Below are 23,861 nucleotides of genomic sequence, written 5' to 3'. Positions count from 1 at the left end.
ACGATCACAGAAAAAGGTGTACGTCATATATTGTCATCGTCATCCAGTTGAAACAAGGGATGGAAAAAAATTAGTTAGTATCAAGGCCTTCCTTCAACTAGAACTCGGATGTCATATTACGGACCTCAAAATTAAAGTTTATAAGCTGTTAAAATATAGATAACACATTTTTTGAGCAAACTAAGATTTGGGAGGCAACTCCCCATTGAATGTGATTGCGATGATTAACAGTGAAACAAAAATTATATGGAACTCAAAGTGAGGACCAGAAATTTTAGTCCACTTTTGTTCTCACCTTTTGTATATTTACACATATATATGTATATATTTTCCTTTCCTTCTGGATGTACAATGGTTAATGAGAAGAAGAGTATGTACATTAAAGAAAAAGAGAAGTATTTGTACAAAAAGGACTGCATCTGCACTGTGGAAAAGCTGTTCTAGAAGTTCTCCTTGTGGAAGACAAACCGAGTTGCTGAGTTTAGACTAAATTCTAGGCAGAGCTTCCTGAGTGTTTTGGTAAGTGTTGGACTTCCACAATAGAAAACTCCTGCAACAAACAAGTGAATCGAAACGGTCTTATATATGCTTAGAATGTCCAAAACTTTGTTGCACCTTGAAGACTTCATAATCGTTCTGGATAAAAGAAATGCGAGATTTCATCAGAATTAGGCTCACCTATTCGGGAGGATTCATGTGCGGTAGCCAAGTTGGAAAACACCCTTCTCCAGTTAGGCCTTGCAAAATGAGTTCTTATCTGTCACACAGATACATTATGCAGAATTAGGACTACTATAACTCCAGGACCAATGCTTTGCGTGTTGACAATGTTTCGAAATTTAATACCCGGCTTTCTGAGACGACATCAACTCCATTCTTAGCATGTTGCAGTTTCTGAACCATGGCAATGAGAGCAGACCGCGCGTCTCCTTCTTCATACACGCTAGTCAAGTAGTTGTGCATTTCTATCATATGCTGCAACATTTGGTTCATGTTAAGGAAAACAATGAAAAAAATAATGCGGCTAGGGTTGTTATCTGACTTTTAATTTAAAAACCCACATTGTTATCACATTCTGCAATGTCATCCATGACACCTTTAAACCATTCAAAGGAAGCCTGCTCCCTTGTTACCCAATAAAAGTATGCTCTTTCTGGACCCTTTTTGTATGCCTCCGTTGGCATGCTGTTTGATTTGGTTTCCGCGGATGTTTCTTGATGCCCGTTTATTGAGTCCTGCATAAGTTAACTAATTTGAATTGTTAGTTATCGTTCACATAAGATTCTTGACAAAATTAAATCTTTTTTGCTTCTTGGACTCACAGGATTAAGAGCTAATTTGAGGTTTATCTGGTTTATGATATCTTTTAAGATGCTGATGAAGGGAGTTGCTCCAATTCCCAGACCTATGAGCAACAAGATGTCAAACTTTATGTAATTTTGAGCCGGTGCACCATATGGTCCCTTTATGACGATCTTCAGATATCTGCCATCAAAATAAAAATTGAATAGCATTTACTGATTTTTGCTTTTGGTTTGACTCATCATGAGAAACATATGGTTCATGCTAAGATTCTGCTCACCCTTCTGTTTCATGACTGTGGTATGAATGAGCTTTCGTTTCTATTCTAACAAGACTTCCCCTTCTAGTTTGTGTACTTTGAAGCTGGCTGCATGCCTGCATATCTTTGAATAAGTTTGCAGCAGAGATAAAAGAATGAGTTCATTTAACACTTGCTTAAAATAAATGGCCAGTTTTCTAAATTTCGTCATGATTTAGTAAGTAGCCTAAGTGAAAAATGAACGAGTAGCCTCAGATATCGAACTGTTAGAGAGTAGGATGTTGAAATATAGATTAGGACATAAGTACTATGATTTAGGCACATTAATACTAATACAAGTACATTACCTTTTCGAATCTTTCTCTAAGCTCTGTAGTCCAGTCTCCCAAGCTTCGTATGTGGACGCTCAAGTAGTCATCTCCTGGGGCAGAAGTGATGGTGAAGGGATGCCTGAAGTGAACGAAGCGTTTAGTTTTTGTAAAGATATTATGGTTTCTGATCATGATCAGCAACTATGTAATTTTTATTACCATTCAAAACCTGATATATCAGGGCACTTAAGAAAGAGGTACATTCCACTTTTATACTTGAATCCAGGAGGTTTGCTCATGTACAGAGCCAGAACATTTCCCGTATATGTTACCGCCTGAAATATCCAAGAACCGTGATGAATCAGATCAAGTTTCCAAGATATTTTAGTGAATGGTAAAAGTTTCGAGCACTGACCTTAATGACATGGACGGGGTGATTAATTTCTTTAATGAGTATAATAAAACTCTCAATTGCATACAACATTACTGGAATAAGGATATACATCCATGTCTGCAAGAAACAAACAATGCAAACTGTTTCAGCTGGATGAATTTGAATCTTGAATTCGCAATAAAACTTTGCGAACTTGTTAAATTGTCTATGTGCATCCGGTAGCTTAGTGAATATAGTAATTCAGAGAATATGAAGCTAAATTGAAGTAGCATATATACCGTCTTCTTGTGCCAGTCGCTCGCGAAAACTAGGAAGTAACCATGTATGACGAATAGCATATACACCACAACAACAACAACAACAACAACAACAAAGCCTTTTCCCACTAAGTGGGGTCGGCTATATGAATCCTAGAACGCCATTGCGCTCGGTTTTGTGTCATGTCCTCCGTTAGATCCAAGTACTCTAAGTCTTTTCTTAGAGTCTCTTCCAAAGTTTTCCTAGGTATTCCTCTACCCCTTCTGCCCTGAACCTTTGTCCCGTAGTCACATCTTCGAACCGGAGCGTCAGTCGGCCTTCTTTGCACATGTCCAAATCACCGGAGCCGATTTTCTCTCATCTTTCCTACAATTTCGGCTATTCCTACTTTACCTCGGATATCCTCATTCCCAATCTTATCCTTTCTCGTGTGCCCACACATCCCACGAAGCATCCTCATCTCCGCTACACCCATTTTGTGTACGTGTTGATGCTTCACCGCCCAACATTCTGTGCCATACAACATTGCTGGCCTTATTGCCGTCCTATAAAATTTTCCCTTGAGCTTCAGTAGCCTACGACGGTCACACAACACGCCGGATGCACTCTTACACTTCATCCATCCAGCTCGTATTCCATGGTTGAGATCTCCATCTAATTCTCCGTTCTCTTGCAAGATAGATCCTAGGTAGCGAAAACGGTCGCTTTTTGTGATCTTCGCTAGATTGCTCCGATCATTAGTGTGGATAAGTATATAAATGGATAGAGATAGGAAAGCAAACACAAGATGTACGTGGTTCACCCAGATTGGCTACGTCCACGGAATAGAAGAGTTCTCATTAATTGTGAAGGGTTTACACAAGTACATAGGTTCAAGCTCTCCTTTAGTGAGTACAAGTGAATGATTTAGTACAAATGACATTAGGAAATATTATGGGAGAATGATCTCGTAATCACGAAACTTCTAAGTATCGGAGTGTGGTGTCGTCTTGACTTGCCTTATCTGTCTCATAGGTAGATGTGGCATCTTCTCTGGAAGTACTCTTCCTCCATCCAGGGGTGGTATCTTCAACTGGTGGAGATGCACAAGGTAATGTATCAATTTCACTTGAAGCTTACTTGTAGTTTCAGGCTTGGTCAAGCGCGATACAAACCATGTAGTAGGAGTCCCCCAAGTCGCCGAGCTAGGGGGTCTGCTGAAAGAGGTGACAGACAAGGTAAGCAATCAGAGCTCCGACTGATTGTTCACCTTCTCCCCATCTTGCAGCAGCATGAAGGATAAAGAGAAGAAAAATGAGAAGAGATGATATGTGATACTTTTGCTTTTGAAGAAGTAACTTTCCACAGGCTTATTCTTGAACTGAGCTGGAGGGTTTTCTGGTTTCCTCCAGAGTATAAGGCCGACTGAAGAATTTGAGGGTCAAAACAAGTCCATCAAATCTAGAGTACGTTCCACCCTGCTGATATGGGATACTTTTGCTTTTGACAGAGTAATGGATGTATCGGCACGTGTGCTGTTACGCTTGTCTCCACATGCTTCCTTGTATCCTTCGCACTTGCCCTATCTGTTCCTCAAGCAGATCGGAATCTTCCCTGGAAACATAAGATGTTGAAGATGAGTACTCGAGAGCAATGCCAGGTAAGTAATCAGGTAAGGGGTTCCAGGCAGTCAGTTCCTGGCTGGAAGCTTGATTCCAAGTGCTGACTGATTGCTCTCTTTCTCCTTGTCTTGCAGGTAAAAACAAGGCCAAAGGAAAAGACAGGGAAAAAGCATGATATGGGATACTCTTGCTTTTAACCCTGATGATATGAGATATTCTTGCTCTAGTATAGCTTGTTTGCAGAGGTATTATCGGGGGGAAAGAAAGCTGAATATTTCGAAAGGCTTCGTTGGGAGTGCCCTCTCAGATATGATGAAGGGTTGAGCATTTTTGCAAGTCTGCCTGTCCGTTGGGGATGGAGGTCGACATATATAGGAGTCTCCCTAACAACAAGTAGTAATGCTATTCCTTTACCCTGCTTGGTCATAGCACGGTAGTGGGAGCTGCCAGTTTCACATGTTTTAACTCTGTCAGAGCACTTTGAAAAAGTGGTCTGTGGTATCTGGCTCTCGAGATTCGAAGAACGATGCCTCTTCGATTTTTGAGAAAGCAATCATGCTGGGGGTCTGGCTCTCGAGATTCGGAGAGCAGTGTCTCTTCGATTTTTGAGGAAGTAATCATGTTGGGAGTCTGGCTCTCGAGATTCGGAGGGCGGTGCCTCTTCGATTTTGGAGCAAGCAATCCTGTTGGGAGTGTTGTCTCAAATGTGAGTAAAGGTTAGGCATGTTTGCTAGTCTACCTTGCCACGAAGCACAAAGGTTGACACACAGGGACTTTCCAATTATCCAGCAATGGTACTGTTCCTTTACCCTCTCTTCGCTTTTGAGAAAGTAGTCATGTTGGGAGTCTGGCTCTCGAGATTCGGAGGACGGTGCCTCTTCGATTTTGGAGCAAGCAATCTTGTTGGGAGTGTTTTCTCGAATGTGAGTAAAGGTTGGGCATGTTTGCTAGTCTACCTTGCCACGAAGCACAGAGGTTGACACACAGGGACTTTCCAATTATCCAGCAGTGGTACTGTTCCTTTACCCTTGTGGGTAATAATATGGTAGCTAGACCTTCAAAATTTATGTGTCTAAACTTTGTTAGTGCTGTTTCTTTGCTATTCTTTTACCTTTCTTGGTCAGAGCGATGTAGTGGGAGCTGCAAGCTTCACGTGCTCAACTTTGGCAGAGAACTTTGGCAAAGTTATCTGTGGTACCCATGAGCTATTGTTGCGTGTGGGAAGTGGGTGATTGAACAGTAAGATTCATGTGCTTTCTACTTCACCAGAAGTCTTCGACAGAATGCCCATAATTTCTGCAAAGCTGAGTATGCGTGTGACAGGTGCTGACAAGGCTAGAAAAGTAGGTGGCTCTTCGATTTCTGAGATCGGCCCTCGTGGTCTCTGAGCAGCCCAGCTTTTGAGAAAGCGAGCGCCTCTTCGATTGATTCGGAGAACGATGCCTCATCGATTTTTGAGAAAGCAATCATGCTGGGGGTCTGGCTCTCGAAGATTCGGGGAGTAGTGTCTCTTCGATTTTTGAGAAAGTAATCATGTTGGGAGTCTGGCTCTCGAGATTCGGAGGGCGGTGCCTCTTCGATTTTGGAGCAAGCAATCTTGTTGGGAGTGTTTTCTCGAATGTGAGTAAAGGTTGGGCATGTTTGCTAGTCTACCTTGCCACGAAGCACAGAGGTTGACACACAGGGACTTTCCAATTATCCAGCAATGGTACTGTTCCTTTACCCTCTCTTCGATTTTTAAGAAAGTAGTCATGTTGGGAGTCTGGCTCTCGAGATTCGGAGGACGGTGCCTCTTCGATTTTGGAGCAAGCAATCTTATTGGGAGTGTTTTCTCGAATGTGAGTAAAGGTTGGGCATGTTTGCTAGTCTACCTTGCCACGAAGCACAGAGGTTGACACACAGGGACTTTCCAATTATCCAGCAGTGGTACTGTTCCTTTACCCTTGTGGGTAATAATATGGTAGCTAGACCTTCAAAATTTATGGGTCTAAACTTTGTTAGTGCTGTTTCTTTGCTATTCTTTTACCCTTCTTGGTCAGAGCGATGTAGTGGGAGCTGCAAGCTTCACGTGCTCAACTTTGGCAGAGAACTTTGGCAAAATTATCTGTGGTACCCATGAGCTATTGTTGCGTGTGGGAAATGGGTGATTGAACAGTAAGATTCATGTGTTTTCTACTTCCCCAGAAGTCTTCGACAGAATGCCCATAATTTCCGCAAAGCTGAGTGTGCGTGTGACAGGTGCTGACAAGGCTGGAAAAGTAGGTGCCTCTTCGATTTCTGAGATCGGCCCTCGTGGTCTCTGGGGAGCCCAGCTTTTGAGAAAGCGAGCGTCTCTTTGATTTCTGAGATCGGCCTTCGTGGTCTTTGAGCAGCCCAACTTTTGAGAAAGCAAACGCCTCTTCGATTTCTGAGATCAACCCTCGTGATCTCTAAGCAGCCCAGCTTTTGAGAAAGCAAACGCCTCTTCGATTTCTGAGCAGGCGCCTCTTCGATTTCTGAAGCTCCGTCGAGTGCAGATTTTTATAGGGGCTGGCATTAAGTTCCAAAGCACACTTGAATCTCCACCAGTAGAAGCTTCATTCTTGCACTTCTAAGATCTTGATTTGTCCGACCTCTTCTCTCTTCAACACCTTTGAAAATGTCTGGCCCCTCCGACCGTCGTTTTGACTTGAACCTTGTTGAAGAGGCAGCCCCGCCTTCTCCAGACAACATATGGCGCCCATCCTTCGTCTCCCCTACTGGTCCTCTTACCGTTGGGGATTCCGTGATGAAGAATGATATGACCGCTGCGGTGGTGGCCAGGAACCTTCTCACTCCCAAAGATAACAGACTACTTTCCAAACGGTCTGATGAGTTAGCTGTTAAGGATTCGCTGGCTCTCAGTGTTCAGTGTGCAGGTTCTGTGTCTAATATGGCCCAACGCCTATTTGCTCGAACCCGCCAAGTTGAATCATTGGCGGCTGAAGTGATGAGTCTCAAACAGGAGATTAGAGGGCTCAAGCATGAGAATAAACAGTTGCACCGGCTCGCACATGACTATGCTACAAACATGAAGAGGAAGCTGGACCAAATGAAGGAAACTGATGGTCAGGTTTTACTTGATCATCAGAGATTTGTGGGTTTGTTCCAAAGGCATTTATTGCCTTCGTCTTCTGGGGCTGTACCGCGTAATGAAGCTCTGAATGATCAACCTCCGATGCCTCCTCCTTCTAGGGTTCTGTCCAGTACTGAGGCTCCAAATGATCCCCCTCCGGTGCCTTCTCTTTCTGGGGCTCTACCGACTGCTGAGACTTCTCCTAAGCAACCTTTGTGAAGGCTCCCTCTTGTGTGTTTATTTTGACTCATGTATATGTACATATTTGTAGCTTATCGGGGATATCAATAAATAAGCTTTCCTTCATTTCAACGTATTGTGTTAAATACACCAAAGCCTTCTTCGCTAAGTTCTTTGAATTTTCTTTTGCTGAAGCTTGTATGTTGAAGCTTTCTGAGTGGAGCATGTAGGTTGGGGTAGTGTTCCCTTAATTTCCCGAGTGAGGAAAACTTCTCGGTTGGAGACTTGGAAAATCCAAGTCACTGAGTGGGATCGGCTATATGAATCTTAGAACGCCATTGTGCTCGATCCTGTGTCATGTCCTTCGTTAGATCCAAGTACTCTAAGTCTTTTCTTAGAGTCTCTTCCAAAGTTTTCCTAGGTCTTCCTCTACCCCTTCGGCCCTGAACCTCTGTCCCATAGTCGCATCTTCTAATCGGAGCGTCAGTAGGCCTTCTTTGCACATGTCCAAACCACCGTAACCGATTTTCTCTCATCTTTCCTTCAATTTCGGCTACTCCTACTTTACCCCGGATATCCTCATTCCTAATCTTATCCTTTCTCGTGTGCCCACACATCCAACGAAGCATCCTCATCTCCGCTACACCCATTTTGTGTACGTGTTGATGTTTCACCGCCCAACATTCTGTGCCATACAGCATCGCCGGCCTTATTGCCGTCCTATAAAATTTTCCCTTGAGCTTCAGTGGCATACGGCGGTCACACAACACGCCGGATGCACTCTTCCACTTCATCCATCCAGCTTGTATTCTATGGTTGAGATCTCCATCTAATTCTCCGTTCTTTTGCAAGATAGATCCTAGGTAACGAAAACGGTCGCTCTTTGGTATTTCTTGATCTCCGATCCTCACCCCTAACTCGTTTTGGCCTCCATTTGATGTGCATACCAGAAAGAATTGAACCCTGACAAATTGTTGAGTGGCCACGGTAAGTTGACATTTTTTCTCATTGAATTTACTGCTAGCGTGAACGAGAACATCATTAGAACCGTCATCAGAATCCCGGTTATTCCTGGAATACTGTTAATCATGTCCATGTAAGTTGGCTGCTTATAATTGAAATATGTCCCGACAACATCCATGAACTCATTTTTCTGGGATGTTACCAATCTTGGGAAATCACAAGTTATGTGTAAACCTCCATGTATAAAAGTCGAAATTACAATTCCCAGTGCAATCAACTTATGGAATTTGATATTGTCATCAAAAGGGATTAGGTTGCTGAGAAATGATGATCGAATTGCGGTAAGTGTTCCCCTACAAACTGGAATGAGAATGATAGCCATATTGAACTTGAGAGTCTCAGCACAGCCCTTTGCAATGCAGATGCATTCACCCATGAGTTTGTATAATCCGCGGGTCTGGTATTGGCGGTATTTCCAAGTAAAGAGGCCTATGTTGACAGCTAACCATAATGTCACAATCCATATTTTCTTCCAGTTTTCATGTACAAGTTCTGCAGTTGTAGATAGGAATCTGCTAATGGGAGTTCTGTATCTTCTGGGAATCATGGCTCTCGTGAGAGATTCCGTTATCATTCCAATTTTTTTATTATCTTCAGATACTACCATTCCCCTCAGTAGGGTTTCTAACTGCCACATCTGTATTAAAACTAGAATGTAAGAAGATGCTGAAAGTGAGAAATTATTTCTAATTAATGCTATGAACCATCTACATATATTTCACCTCTATATATCCGAGGTGGTCAGGGTCAAGCTCTTCCATGATCAAAGCTGCGTATGATTTTGCTTGCTTTTTAAGATTTGCCAGCTTGTTCGCGGAAGCACTCAAAACTATAACCTTTTCCAGAAGAAATTTTAGAAATCTGATTCACGAACATACGAAAAGAAAAAAAAAATGAGAGAACGAAACAATATATAAGTTTGGTCTCCACCCTCACCTCTGCTACCTCATCCTCGGAGAGCATCCCATCGCCATTCTTGTCACACCTAACAAATTATCAACTTCACTCATTTCTAGTTTGTCTTCATTAGTTATGTCTTCCCAAAACAACTTCAATTCTTCAAGAGTTATCCCACCTTTCGCGCAAATTATCCTTCTCCTAGCCAATGCATCAAACAATTCGCCTGCGAATTCCTTCGATTCTCCTCCCATCCCTACGAAATGAAAGATTCTAAAATCTCACATACATTGTGTTCCATGTTCCATTTCAAAATGCATACAACTTACAAATGGGTAATAAAGCAAAAGAGTACTTACCAATGCAGGCTCCAAATTTGTCCCTAGAGAGCCTACCAGCCACCGCGTATTGATTAAACTGCTTCTCAATCTGCTTCCATGCCTCCCCTTCTTTTCCTGTGACTGTCCTATCGAGAAACCGTAAGCTCTTAATCCCTTCTTTCCCTCCTGGTACCGGCGCCCTACCTCCCACGCTGGCATGATTGTTTCCCTGAACCCCATTTCTCTTCCTTACACTGCTGTTGTTCCTCTTCAACGTCACATCGTTGGAACTTTTGGTCACATTGCCTTCTGTGTCATTGTTACTCAAGGGAATATCCACCATGGGGTCAACAGCAATTCTTTCAAGCTTCCATTTGTTGGGGTCTTTCTGGCCATCATTGTTTGACATGTTCATTGCCACCACGAAACTTTTTTACCTCTGAAATTTACATGTCTTTGTGAAGGGAAAGATAGATGTGGAAAATAGAGAAACAAGGGCGCAGTTAAGGTTGTGGAGAGAAGACAAGCTGAAAGGGTCAAATGTGTGGAAAGGAGGGAAGAGTAATGGAAGGCTCAATTATTTTGGTGGTTCTTGTCTAATAATAGGAGAACCATATCACTATTTTGTTTTATTTTGATATCTTATATACAATGATGTTTATAACAAAATATTTTCTCTTTTGATTTTTATTTTTACAATGGATAGGATAATCATCTAAACGATATGAAGGAGAAAGATTTGAACTCGTTTGGATGTACTTTTAAAATAACTGAAATCGCTTTTCGTGAAAATGTTTTTAGAGCTAATCTTTAGTAAAAATGCAAGTAAATCCTGAAAGAAACACATAACTGGTGTTTTTTTGCAGAAAGCACTTAAAGTACTTTTGGAACCCAAAAACATTTTCTCTAAAATCGTTTTTAGTCATTTTAAAAACACATCCAAACGAGCTCATACTCTATAAAGGAATAACTTCTTTAAATTCATAAAACATTCAGGTCGCAACTGAAACCATTTATGTATAGTAAGAAACTTCACATTGTAATGAGTTATAACTTTTCTTGATCTCATCTTAAGGAAACACCGACTTTCTTTCATGCCTGACTCATCATACATGTTGCCCGAGGACACAGCCCATTGACGGCCCTAGGACAGTTAGGTACATGAGAAGGCCTTCGAGGAGTTAGGGGGAGCAATACTGGTGGATTCAACAAGTATTCTTTCATCTTGTCAAAGGTATGCTGACATTCATCTGTCCATTCGGTGGAAGCATTCTTCTTCAGCAACTTGAATAATGGTTCACATGTGGCAGTTAGTTGAGATAGTTCGTATAGTAATAATTGTCAATGATTACAAAAATATGCAATATCACAAGTAAAAATTTAAGATGAATTAAAATATTTCTTGTTTGAGAAATGCTTTAGCTTTTAAAGTTGATGTCACGTCTTTGAGCTTGCAGGTATGTAATACTTCGTCAACATTGACACCTTTTGTTGAAGCCAAAATGTTTCTAGCTTCTCAAGCATGTTTTTAGCTTTTTGACATTAAACTTGTGATATTTTTATATTGTCATTGTCTGGACTCTTATTTAGAAAAAAAAAATCACTTATTAAGGATAAATAAGTCAGCAAAACAATATATCACCTCTATTAAGTAATAGCCTCCCTAATGCTACCAAATTGGTTCCATCCAACTTTATAACCTTATATAGGTTTTATTGTATTACTAAAAAGTAAGAAGTCATCATGAACACTTCTTGTGAAACTTCTGTCTTGTGCTTAAAGACATTTTATATGTCAATATCAGTTTATAAAAATTATAAATAAAACTAAAATGTATCCAAAATTAATACTAATATACAAACTTGATTATAAAAAGCTAATCAGGTAACACCACGCATCAAACTGTTTCAGGCAGGAAAATTATGGAGCGCACTAAAATTTAGTGGATGAGTTCAACAGTCATGAAGAAGCAAATGTGTAATGAACCATGTTACGAAACCAATCAACAAATTCACATCATTTTAGTATAAATAATTACAAAAAATTAGAATATTTCAAAGTACTTCATCGTAATAAGATTAGAACATTTTAGAAAAGTTCAAATAAAAAATTTGGAATTTCTGAATCTCCAATTTCCATCCACTCTTCAAAAATAACATCTTGATTCTTGATATTTTTCAGATTTAGATAAGAAAATTTAAAGAAAAACTAATGAAAAAGCTTGAAAATTTTGAGTTTTAACAATAAAGACAAAATAAAAGGTAAAGTGAATAGTATCAAGATTGAATTTTTAGTGTAAAAATGTGATTTTTTATTAAAGTAAATAGTACCAAAAGTTTTTCGTTAAAATTCTTAAATTTTAAAGACCGAAGAGACAAAAAGCAACCAACCAGACGACGTCGTAAGGTCGAAGTGGGTCACAGATAGTAAAACCTGCCGGCCCGTAGGGCTTCTCCAAATGTTGGGCCGGCCCCCCAAAAGCAACAGGAAAAAAAAGAAAAAAAAGAAAAAAAGAAGACACGACTCGGAACTCGCAACGGTCACACGACTCGCCGAGTCAACTCGGCCTTCTCTCTCTGTGTTCTCTGCTGTTGCTTTCTTCTCTACCTCTGCGCTGCCACACGCATGCGCCCTCTTTTTCCTCTTTCCCGCTTCGGTGCCCCTTTTCGTAATTTCGCCCCCTCTCATCTTCGTCCTCGCGGAATCAGACGGCGCACCCCTCTCCACGTCACCATCGTCTTCTTCATCCCCACTGCGACCTCTCCTACGCACACATCTATATTATAATTTAACCGCTTCGTCTTTTAGCTCTCTATAGCCTTTTAGGGTTTCTCTTGTCTTCCACCCAAACGCAATCTCTCTCTTCTCTCTCTCTCTCTACGAACCGTCAATTCTCGCACCTCCGACGGTGAGGACTCCGTGCTCTGCTGGTCAATTTCGCCATTGAAGCTCGCCGCAGGTATGCTTTTGTTCGAATCTCAGTCGTTTTAATTGATTTTTTTGTGATTTAGGGTAAATTTTGGTTTAAGTTGTGAATCTTGATACTCTTGCTTTTCGATTTGTGTTTTCTATTTTTTTTCGTTTTGGTTGTGCAAATGTTGAGGATTTTATCTTTTGTATTTTGAATTAGGGTTTTGATTCGGTGACGGTTTGAAATTTGGGGATTTGGTGAAACTTGGAGGTGGCTTGGTGTGAAATTTGTGAGTCTGTTTGATTTTGGGTTTGGTTTGTGTTGGGATTCATGGCAATTGAGAAGAACAACTTCAAGGTTTCGAGGCTTGAATCGGAGTTTTCTCCCAGTAGTAGGAAGAGTTTGTCTAGTGATGAGGATGAGCTACAACAGCGTAGCTCTGCTGTGGAATCCGACGACGACGATGAATTTGATGACGCAGACTCGGGGGCGGGGTCTGATGACTTTGATTTGTTGGAATTGGGGGAAACCGGTGTGGAGTTTTGCCAAGTTGGGAATCAGACTTGTAGCATTCCTTTCGAGCTGTATGATCTTCCAAGCCTTGAAGACATATTGTCAGTGGATGTGTGGAATGAGTGCTTGAGTGAGGAGGAGCAGTTTGGCCTCACTAAGTATCTGCCTGATATGGACCAGGAGAGCTTTATGATTACCTTGAAAGAGCTTTTTACGGGTTGCAACTTTCATTTTGGGAGCCCTGTTAAGCAGTTGTTTGATATGTTGAAGGGAGGTTTGTGCGAGCCAAGAGTTGCTCTTTACCGGGAGGGTTTGAATTTCTTTCAGAAGCGGCAGCACTACAATCTTTTGAGGAAACATCAGAACAATATGGTTAGTAATCTGTGTCAAATAAGGGATGCTTGGCTTAATTGCAAAGGATATAGTATTGAGGAGAGGCTCCGCGTGCTGAATATTATGAGAATCCAGAAGAGTTTGATGTGTGAGAAGATGGAAGATATGGAGGCTGACTCATCAGAAAGAGAGTCGGGTGAAGGTTTACGGAGCAACAAAATCAAAGACAGGAAAACTGCACAGAAAATGGCTCGTTATTCTCCATATGGGTTGGATACAAGTGTGGAACTTGCATCAAGAGGGCCGTCATCGGCTATGGAATTTGCAAAATATGGAAAGCAGAATCCAAAAGGTATACTGAAGTTGGCTGGGTCCAAGGCTCCTTCAGCAAAAGAGCTGGCAAACCATTCAGGACTATACAGTTCAGCAGTAGCTCTTCCTCGGCAGCATAAAGCAGGAGGGTATGATGCTGGGGTGGCATTTAGAATGAGGGATCAATTGATAAGTGGGGATGATGTTGAAGACACAGCATATGGAACTGGCATTCAGCGAGATAGAAATGTGTCTCGTGGTAACTCTATGGATAGGTCTGGTGTTTTCAAAGTGGGAAAGAATCATGACCTTTTAAGAGGTGACGAATTAAACATTGACAGTTTGATGGGTCTGCCTCTTTCCTCAAAGGCTGACATTTATGCCTATGGTAGGAACCACAGTGTAAACCTTTTGTCAGAGGCAAAGGTGTTAACAGCAAAGCCTCCTAATTTAAGAGCTCCCTATGATTTTGTTAAAAAGGCCAAGTATCCAGAAAATATTCATCAATTCACAGCTGGGGATCAGACGAAGTCCTCGAAAGCCAGACTTCTGCAGCCACCTCTCAGAGGAGATCGAGCTGACTTATCAGAACGTGCAGAACCATTCTGGCATAAAAGGACTGAAGGGGAGACTTTTTCTATGGATTCTCCCTTAAGAGCGGATGATTGGAATGCTAGGAGCAAGAAATGGAAGACAGGGAGGGAGTCTCATGATCTAAATTACAAATCATATAGAGCTTCCCCACCACAGATGAATGATAGGTTTATATCTTCTGAATTTAGAGCAAAACCATTGCAAGAGAAGACAAGAGAGAAGAGAATACAAAATGGAGGATCAGAAATGGCAGCATTGAAAGGTAATAGAATGTTTGTTAAAAATGAAGATACAGAATCAGACTCATCGGAGCAATTTGACGACGATGAGGATAGCAACCCGTTGTTGAGGAGCAAGTTGGCTTATCCCAGTGGTGTTATGGAACCTTCCCCATCTTCTTTGTTGAATCCCACTCTAGATGCAAAAAGGGCCAAATACTCGAAGAAAGAGGTGAAGGATAGTTTACAGGCTCTTGATGGGATCAATTACTCCAGTAAGATGGGCGGTTTTGTGGAACATGGACATATGCGTAATCTAGGGAACTATTCTTCCAAAGCAAAACAAAAGGGTAAGATGCGAGACAATAGTCCCTTACATAACTCTTCGACTAGAGCTTTGGAAGAGCGTTATATCCCGGGATTGAGTAAGTTTAAGGATGATGGTGACGATTATGAAGAACAGAAACAAATCTACAAAATGGGCAAGAATGCCCAATTTCAAGGGGAAGCTGGTGAAAGGTTACATACACCCTCATGGAAAGTCTACACTGGAAAGCAGAAAAGAGAAGTTGGCCATCATCATTCTGTGCCAGAGTCTCGTTATTTTGTTGATGAGGAGGATGATTCACATGAAATGCAGTTACTAGGTAATGGTAGTGGACAGGGTAATATCAGGAAGAAAGGTCAGAACTTTGAAGACTGTGACAGTGATCGCCATGAAAGGATTGAGGTCCCATTATTAGGGTGCAACATGGTGGCAAAGAAGCGGAAAGGAAAGGAGGATGTGTTGGATACTGGTAGAGGAGATGAAGATGGTGATCTACAGTCTAACCATTCACAGCTCATTGTTGAGTCCAGTTCCTTGAAAAAAAGGGCAAAGAGGAAGCTAGAGAATGAGAATGTTAGTTCAGATGTAGAAATTTCTGAGCAGCCAATTACAGAAATGGGAGCAACAGAGATGGAGCCGGAAACCAAGCCCCAGAAAAAGGCATTTACTCCAATTACACCTACAGTTCATGCTGGTTTCTCATTCTCGATTATACATCTTCTTTCAGCTGTTCGCTTGGCAATGATCACTCCAGTTCCGGAAGGCACTGTTGGGGAATCTGTCGATGAGCAAAACAAAAATCACGAGGGTGCTGTCAATGGGGTTCTTTCTTGTGAAAAGGTGGATGTCAATAACTCAGAGCTTGCTGGAGAAATGAATATGCCTTCTCTAACGGTTCAGGAGATTGTGAACCGTGTTAGCTCGAATCCAGGAGATCCTTGTATCATTGAGACACAAGAGCCACTTCAGGATCTTGTGAGAGGAGTTCTAAGGATATTTTCATCAAAAACAGCACCTTTAGGAGCAAAGGGTTGGAAGACGCTGGTTGTCTTTGAAAAAGCAACAAAAAGCTGGTTGTGGACCGGGCCAGTTTCTCAGAGTTCATCAGATCGTGACGCTAATGAGGAGGTGATATCTCCTGAAGCATGGGGTCTTCCGCACAAAATGCTTGTCAAGCTGGTGGATTCGTTTGCTAATTGGCTCAAATGCGGGCAAGATACCATTCAACAAATTGGAATTCTTCCGGCACCGCCCTTGGAGTTGATGCAGCTCAACCTGGATGAGAAAGAAAGGTTCAGGGATTTAAGAGCTCAAAAGAGTCTTAACACCATTAACCCAAGTTCTGAAGAAGTCAGGGCTTATTTCCGGAAGGAGGAGGTTCTTAGGTATTCAATTCCAGACAGGGCCTTCTCCTACACAGCAGCTGATGGTAAAAAATCCATTGTTGCTCCATTGAGAAGGTGCGGTGGTAAGCCAACATCAAAAGCCCGAGATCACTTTATGCTGAAACGTGATCGACCACCGCATGTTACAATTCTTTGTCTTGTGAGAGATGCAGCTGCAAGGTTGCCTGGAAGTATTGGCACCAGAGCAGATGTTTGCACTTTGATAAGAGATTCTCAGTACATTGTTGAAGATGTGTCTGATGCACAAGTTAATCAAGTTGTTAGTGGAGCCCTTGATCGGTTGCATTATGAGCGTGATCCTTGTGTGCAATTTGACGGGGAAAGGAAATTATGGGTCTACTTACATAGGGAAAGAGAAGAAGAAGATTTTGAAGATGATGGTACTTCATCTACAAAGAAATGGAAGAGGCAGAAAAAGGATGCTGGCGATCTACCTGACCAAGGAGCAGTGACTGTGGCTTATCATGGGACTGAGGAACAAACTGGATATGATGTGTGCTCCGATCTCAATGTCGAGCCATCATGTTTGGATGATATGCAACAAGATGTGGAGGATAATACTGATACCAATAACGGGTCTGAACAAGATGAAATGCGCCAAGGCGATCCACTGCTTTGGGAGGGTGTTGGCTTAAATCCAACGCGTGAAAACAAATTGTTGTGTCAGGAAAATTCCACAAATGAAGATTTTGATGATGAAACGTTTGGGAGAGAAAGAACAGTTGGGATCTTGAGTGCAAGCTTATTATGAGGTTATCTTCAGGTAGTTTTCGATGGCATTTTGCATTATTCAAATAATATCGTCTCCTTTGTGACTTAGTGTTGGCAAGCAACTCTTTTGGATTAAAATTTTATTCGTATGCTATTAATATGATTCATGAAAGCTGTAGTTGATTGAACCCACGTTAGGTATCCTTTTACAAGAAGAAATGTCAGATATATTATATACAGTCGAGTAATTACTATGATCAAAAGGTGTTCTCAGAGATAATAAATCGGGGTTTCTCCCCTTTGTGGTGCATGCTTATAGTTGTGACAAGGAGAAGTAACTTACGTTTAATCAACTGTTCTTTGCCATCCCTCGTGTAGGGTTCTGACGAAGAACATTGATATGTTTTGCAGGCATAGCACTCCAACCTCCCATCAGATCGCGGATTGCAGATCGCATGGTTGTTCCCAGGTCAAGGAGTGTGTCATACAATGAAGGTGCAGTATTTTTGCATATAATATTGATTCCATCAGGAAAATGTGTAGAGTAGAAATTTAGTCTTGATCGAGGCTCATGAGTCCGCCTTCCATAAACAAAATATTTGTCTTTATATATTTAGATCTTGAAGAAGAGAAGAAGAAAAATGCACTTGATACTTGATAGTGGTGTACATAGACGAATTGTTTTCGTTGACTTAAAAAAACATATACACCACGAAAAACAATATCCAAGATGAAGATGTAGTTCTGATCTTGCGCATACAGAGACATCTTTGTAGATCATAATTATAAGGCTTTTTAGCCAAAATGGCTCGTGAGATTTTGCATAACTCATCACTTTGGTTCATGAGATTTCAAATCAATAGAAGTAGTCACCATCAATCATTTTAGTCATTTTGGCCAAAATGATTCTTTTGATTTAAAATTTCAGGGACCAAAGTGAACAGTTATGCAAATCTCAGAAATCATTTTTGTCAAAAAACCTAATTATATATCACCTTATATGACAGTTGATGTGGCACACCAAGTCATTAAAAGCAATCTCCTAATGAAATATAATTTTCTTACAACTTGCATTATCTTAAGAGATGCATGTTAATCTGATCGTATCAGGTCCAAAAATCCACGTCTCCATCTGACTTCACAAAGTTAAAAACTCAAAAGGTAAAACGTATATTGCAGTCATCTAGATACCAGTTCCGTTGCGAGTCCTGCAAAAGCAGAGAAAAACTTGCTGGGTAAATTGCACCATGTCCATCAGAAAGGAAGCTAAAACACTGGCAACAATTCCAGAGTTCACTGTGATAGTCAGAAGCATCTCCAACTTTCAAATATGCGAATTAACTTCATCATGGTCTTTCTAACAATGGCAACAAAGCAGGATCCACATCATCTTTACACAACAAATTAACTATCAATTCCGCAGTTGACGCATCTGCTGAAAACCCCCTCTTCACCATTTCATGGATAAGTCTCATCGCCCTTGATGTCTCGTTCTTATGATGAACCACCGGATGATTGTGTAACAGGTGCAATTACTTGGCAAACAGCCGTTCTCTTTCATTTCTGTAAGCAGATTTTCCGCTCCATTTATTAGGCCCGCTTAACAAAGTCCACTAATCATTATGGTAAATGCCCTGACATTAGGCTGAAGTCCTTTTGATGATAAACCGCTAAAGAGATCCTTTGCGCATTCAACATTTCCACTTATGCACAAACCTTCAATAAGAATATTGTAAACCACAATATTTGGATCCAATTTCTTGCCTTTCATCTCTTCAAACAATTCAATTTCCGTAGACGGTTGTTGGTTTTTACAAAGACCATCCAGTAATATAGCATAAGTTTGAACATTTGGAAGTTGGCCACAAGCTTGCATCTTGGAAAACAACTTTTGTATTCTACCCTGCTTGCAAAATCCATCTATTAGTGTGGTATAAGTAACAATATCTGGAACCAGTCCTCTACCAGACATTTCCAGAAAAAGCATCACTGCCTGATCTATACTTTTCACCTTAAAATGGCCGGTTATCAGTACGTTGTAACTATGAGTATCAGCCATCAACCCCTTGATAAGCATTAGATCAAAGATTTTTTTCGCCTCATCCATTTCCCCTCACAAGCAATAACCATCCATGAGCGAACTGTAAGAGTCAACTTCAAGAGCAAGATCCTGCTGCTTAACAAGAGCAATAACAACTGTCAGAGTCAACTTCAAGCTCTACAGATTAAAAAAATAAAAAATAAAAAAAATAATAAAAAAAAAACCTGTCCTCCAAGCCAGTTTCTGCCCCAAAAACAAACCGTGTAACTTTGCAGAAACCATAGAAGGATCCCAGTCCAGAGGCCCTCAGTTCTGGTGGGTTTAGAGTGCAACGATGAGTTGGAATGCCTCCACTCTTGAGCATAGGTCCAGATCACATTCTTGCGGCATGCAAGGAAAATATATAATCAGAATCAAAACTCGCTGATTCCTCCATCTCCACAAGAACCAACAGCTTAAGCCAAAAATACCTGACCCCAATTCAAACCAAATTAGAGGATAAATTAGCTTTTAACCAATCCAGGAGACGCAGATAAAAGTATTGACCCAAAGTTTGAGGAGTACCAAGACCAAGCTGAGTTTGCATATTGACATGAACGATACACATACCACCGAATTGGGAAGTGTCTCCTGCGCCCAAAGCTACTCACAGTTCACTTGGTGCAAAGAGATATCATACTTTATCAACAAGATCATTCGACAAACGTACAAAAACACGTGCACGCATCATATTGCTCCCCCCATGAAATGGTGATTTGAACTAGAAATAGGGAAATTCCTTTTGTCCTAGGAAGCAATTAATGAGAGAAACATTCACCTCCATAAAAGCACCCCATACTAGACATCATCTTCCACTGACATTGTTTACCTGAATTTGATCCCCTGCAAAACAGTAGCGATAGAGAAAATCAGTGGCACCCTTACACTGTTCCATCAAGATCCGACATTAATTGTTCAGAACATGTTTGAATGTAAAACCGGTCTTGTTCGCTCCATCTACACTAACTTGAGCTTAGTATAACAAGCAGGGGATTGGTCATTTTCTTCAGCTAATTTTACAATCAGAAGATATATTATGTATATATAAGAGCAAGAGAGAGAGAGAGAGAGAGAGATAGAGATCATCATGCTTGACATCCACAGAGTTACTCGCAGACCATCATACTCAACACATTCCAAGGGATTGGTAAATTTGTCTTCAAAAGTAAGCTTTCAGGCATAACATGGTACTAATAAATAACCTATAGAATACATCCACACTTACCAAAGGAGAGTTTTACTGTTGAATCTCTTCACAAACTTGAAGGAGTTCTACTGTTGCTACAAACTTTCCCCTGTTGTTGACATGCTTTGGCTTTTTCCTTTTTTCATCCAAATAATCATACTAATAAAATAAATGAAATAATTGTTTCAGCAACAAAAACAATTTGCATAACTACTGTAGACAACCAAAGTTCAAAGTCTCAAAACTGTCTCTATCCAATATTGCAAACATCAACTCTAGATTTTCCCCAAATGAAAAAAACATGCCAACTTCTTACTAACGTAATCACTATGCACCCTGTTATCACAATATTGCAATGTATAACAATTTTCCTACTAAACTCTTAAAAATAAGCATATGGAACTACTCAAATGCTAAACTTTGGGGTGCACTAAAAAAATATACGTTGTGTTTCTACGTGACTAATGAAGAACATATATAATACACTAATCAAAGGCGCAACAGGTTCAAAGCTCGTTATAATAATTAGAAGGATCTCTTACCAATTTCAAAGATGCAAATCAACTTCATCGCGATACCTCAACCAATGTCAACAAAGCAGGATCAACAGCATCTTTAGACAGCAAATTAATTATCAATTCCATAGTTGACGCATCAGCAGAAAAACCCCTCTCCACCATTTCTTGGATAAGTCTCATCGCCTTTACTGTCTCATTGTTATTGATGCACCCTCGGATAATTATGTTGTAGGTGCAACCATTCGGAGGATGACCTTTATCTTTCATTTCTTGAAGCAACTTTTCCGCTTCACTTATTAAGCCCCCATTACAAAATCCACTAATCATTATAGTATATGTCCTGACGTTGGGCTGAAATCTTTTTGATGATAAACCACAAAAGAGATTCCATGCAGATTCAACTTTTCCAGCTATGCATAAACCTTCGATAAGAATATTGTGACTCACAATATCTGGGTCCAACTTTTTACTTACCATATCTCTTAACAGTTCCATTGCCTTAGATAGTTGTTGGTTTTTACACAGGCCATCCAGTAAAACATTATAACTGTGTACATTTGGAAGTTGGCCACAAGCTTGCATCTGAGAGAACAACTTTTGTGCATCTTGTATTCTTCCTACTTTGCAAAACCCGTCCATAAGAGTGTTATAAGTAACTGTATCTGGAACCAATCCGTTATTAGACATTTCATTAAAAATCATCAGTGCCTCATCTATCATTCTGTGCTTACAATAGCCATTTATGAATATGTTGTAGCTATAAGCATCAGTTGTGTAGCCCTTGCTGAGCATTAGTTCCAAAACCTTTTTCGCCTCACCCATTTCTCCTCGCAAACAATAACCATCCATAAGTGAACTGTACGTGACCATGTCAGGCTCAATATCTCTTTGAGTCATCATGTCGACCATGCATTTTGCTTTCCCGACCAAGCCCTCCTTGCAAAGGGTGTCTACCAAGACATTGTAGCTGTGCAAGTTTGGAAAGATACCTTTGCTCACCATTTCATTAAACAATCTCGTAGCTTCATTCCACCCTCCTAATTTGCATACTCCATGAATCAAAGAAGTATAGGTAATGACATTTGGGTCAATACGTTTACTCATCATTTCAGAGAAGAGGTTCAATGCATCCACAACTAGAGTATCTTTACAAAGGCTGTCGATGATCGTGCTGTAAATGACTAGGTTAGGCTTGCAACCTCCTTCTTCCATTTTCCTAAGCAATTGAATAGCTCCAGTGTTGTTACCTTTCGCACAAAGGCCCTTTACTAGTGTGCCGAAAGTAATCACATCTGGGTTACAATTACCTCCCTTCATCATTTTATTCAGAATCTCGACAGCATCAGCCTCTCTATTCTGAAGAAGGAACCCGTTGATTAAAGTGTTGAGAGTCGCCACATTCGGTTCAAAACCAAGTTTGAAGAACTTTCCCAAGACAGATAAACTAAACCCCATTTGATTCATATGAGAAAAGCAATTAATGATAATGGTTAGAGTATAAACATTAGGACGAATCCCCGAAAAACCCATTCGGTTGTGCAACGAGATGACTGCCGAATAATGTTTCAACTTGGCGACTTGACCCAAGAGTTGAGTGAAACAGAGAATGGAAGGAGGAGGACGCCTTTGAAGCATTTCGTCGAACAGATGGAGTGCATCCTCAAGATTAGATACTTTCACAAGACGGCGTGGTTGGGTGTTTCTAGATTTGGTTGATTGAGAGTGAAACGGAGCGAAGTAATTGTTGAAGAACGGAAAAAGAGTAGAGTTATGAAGAAGACAAGGCACAGGCGGCATACCTCTCACTCTCAGTCTCAGTCTGCTGCCGATGCCATAACCAACCTTCAAAGAAGAAGAAGAAGAAACTGTCGTCACCCGCATCATCTTCACAATGTCTGTATGAGTGGGTGACCGAGTGAGTGTTGAGCCTCAAACCTCCAACCGGCCTTGTCTATAAATCTCAAGTTACTTATTCTTCCGTTTGCTTTCTGCTGTTTCAAAGTTATATATTATTATTTTGGGTTAAGAGTAAATTATAGCAATGGTGCCTCAACTTTAATCAAATTAGAGCAATGGTCACTTAACTAAAAATTCATTACCATTGGTTCCTCAACTTATCAAAATGTGTAGCTATAGTCCTATTCATCAATTCCGTCAAAATTTTGTCAAAATAAATTATGTTGGAATAACCATTTATATAATTAGGGTTCCTCAACTCACCAAAATGTGTAATTATGGTACTTTTCGTCAACTACGTCAAAAATTTTGTCAAAACGAGTTATGTTGGACGGACTATTGCTACAATTGGGTTAAAGTTAAAGGACCATTTCTCCAGTTGAATTAAAGTTGAGGGACTAATGGTAATGAATTTTTAGTTGAGATACCATAACTTCACGTTTTGATGAGTTGATGGACCAATAGTAATGGATTTTTAGTTGAAAGTTAATGATCGACGACAGCTTTCCCTGGGTTTGCAACGCCACCGTCAAGCAGAGAAGGTTGAAATCGACGACAGGGGGGAGGATAGTGGTGGGGCCCGATTAGTCGTTGGCATTGATTAGGTTCGATCTCATCGATGTCGGATTAGGAGGAGGCGTGAAGGGGGACCGTGTCGCGTTCGGTCTATGGGGAGTCGAAGAGGAGAGGAGAGGAGGTTTGGGTGGGTGGGTGAAGTTGAAGAGGGAGAAGGAAGGGTGGATGTGTGGGAAGTGAAGTGGAGAAGAGGGTTGGGTGGGTGCATATGAGAGAAGGGAAGGAGGGAGGTGAGGTAGGAGACGGCCAAGAATAATATTTTTTTAATTCCTTAATTTTTCTTATTTTCCATTTTTTTAATTTTTTTTAATATCCACATGGCCTATATTAACACATAGTGCCCAATCATTATCCACGTCGACGCCACATCATCAGTTAATATAGTTTTTGAAGAAAAACTTAACGGAAACATGAAAGTGTCCCAGAATTATGATCTTAGGTACCAGACTGGGACGAAAAAAACTTAATATACCTAATGTTGAAAACTAAGAAACTTCAGGGTAAAAAACTAAGATTAACCTTATTATTTTGTTAACCATATACAATTTAGCCTAAAATTAAACCCAGGATCGGTGGTTCT

At 40.7% G+C, this 23,861-nt stretch overlaps 3 protein-coding genes and 1 pseudogene across 5 annotated transcripts; 1 reads left to right on the top strand and 3 right to left on the bottom strand.

Annotated features, from left to right (window-relative positions):
* Positions 1–210: 210 nt before the first annotated feature.
* On the bottom strand, positions 211–2,612 carry LOC126617414 (putative respiratory burst oxidase homolog protein H). The gene is made up of 10 exons (XM_050285484.1): positions 2,545–2,612; positions 2,288–2,383; positions 2,092–2,207; positions 1,909–2,011; positions 1,583–1,677; positions 1,323–1,485; positions 1,062–1,235; positions 847–975; positions 679–757; positions 211–550 (listed from the first exon to the last, which is right to left on the bottom strand). The coding sequence occupies exons 1-10, from the start codon at positions 2,602–2,604 to the stop codon at positions 441–443; spliced, it is 1,125 nt and encodes a 374-aa protein (XP_050141441.1). The 5' UTR covers positions 2,605–2,612; the 3' UTR covers positions 211–440.
* A 5,727-nt stretch (positions 2,613–8,339) lies between these two features.
* LOC126617419 (putative respiratory burst oxidase homolog protein H) lies at positions 8,340–10,203 on the bottom strand. 2 transcript variants are annotated; one of them, XM_050285489.1, is made up of 4 exons: positions 9,679–10,203; positions 9,359–9,575; positions 9,145–9,251; positions 8,340–9,059 (listed from the first exon to the last, which is right to left on the bottom strand). In XM_050285489.1, exons 1-2 carry the CDS (start codon positions 10,052–10,054, stop codon positions 9,364–9,366), a joined length of 588 nt encoding a protein of 195 aa, XP_050141446.1. In that variant the 5' UTR covers positions 10,055–10,203; the 3' UTR covers positions 8,340–9,059; positions 9,145–9,251; positions 9,359–9,363. The 2 variants fall into 2 exon arrangements, with proteins under 2 accessions (XP_050141446.1, XP_050141445.1); XM_050285488.1 differs by having other exon boundaries at positions 9,145–9,258; positions 9,679–10,202.
* Positions 10,204–12,237: 2,034 nt separating this feature from the next.
* Positions 12,238–17,621, top strand: LOC126615204 (uncharacterized). Of its 2 annotated transcripts, none has more exons than XM_050282984.1 (3): positions 12,238–12,598; positions 12,770–17,017; positions 17,377–17,621. In XM_050282984.1, exon 2 carries the CDS (start codon positions 12,881–12,883, stop codon positions 17,003–17,005), a length of 4,125 nt encoding a protein of 1,374 aa, XP_050138941.1. In that variant the 5' UTR covers positions 12,238–12,598; positions 12,770–12,880; the 3' UTR covers positions 17,006–17,017; positions 17,377–17,621. The 2 variants fall into 2 exon arrangements, with proteins under 2 accessions (XP_050138941.1, XP_050138942.1); XM_050282985.1 differs by having other exon boundaries at positions 17,344–17,621.
* A 372-nt stretch (positions 17,622–17,993) lies between these two features.
* Positions 17,994–22,756, bottom strand: LOC126616946 (putative pentatricopeptide repeat-containing protein At1g12700, mitochondrial; annotated as a pseudogene).
* Between the last annotated feature and the right edge of the window lie 1,105 nt (positions 22,757–23,861).

The sequence above is a fragment of the Malus sylvestris genome, chromosome 3 (genome assembly GCF_916048215.2).
Source record: "Malus sylvestris chromosome 3, drMalSylv7.2, whole genome shotgun sequence".
NCBI lineage: Eukaryota > Viridiplantae > Streptophyta > Magnoliopsida > Rosales > Rosaceae > Malus > Malus sylvestris.
Note: the sequence above shows the minus strand (reverse complement) of the source record. Positions and strands in the feature narration are given on the sequence as shown.

Excerpts from the sequence above, each read along its gene's own strand:
- LOC126617419 (XM_050285489.1), bottom strand. The coding sequence starts at position 10,054 with ATGAACATGTCAAACAATGATGGCCAGAAAGACCCCAACAAATGGAAG. Across the intron at positions 9,576-9,678 it reads CAAATTTGGAGCCTGCATTG|GGATGGGAGGAGAATCGAAG; the intron begins GTAAGTACTCTT and ends TTCATTTCGTAG.
- LOC126615204 (XM_050282984.1), top strand. The coding sequence starts at position 12,881 with ATGGCAATTGAGAAGAACAACTTCAAGGTTTCGAGGCTTGAATCGGAG.
- LOC126617414 (XM_050285484.1), bottom strand. The coding sequence starts at position 2,604 with ATGCTATTCGTCATACATGGTTACTTCCTAGTTTTCGCGAGCGACTGG. Across the intron at positions 2,012-2,091 it reads GATATATCAGGTTTTGAATG|GCATCCCTTCACCATCACTT; the intron begins GTAATAAAAATT and ends CGTTCACTTCAG. Across the intron at positions 758-846 it reads ATGTCGTCTCAGAAAGCCGG|ATAAGAACTCATTTTGCAAG; the intron begins GTATTAAATTTC and ends TCTGTGTGACAG.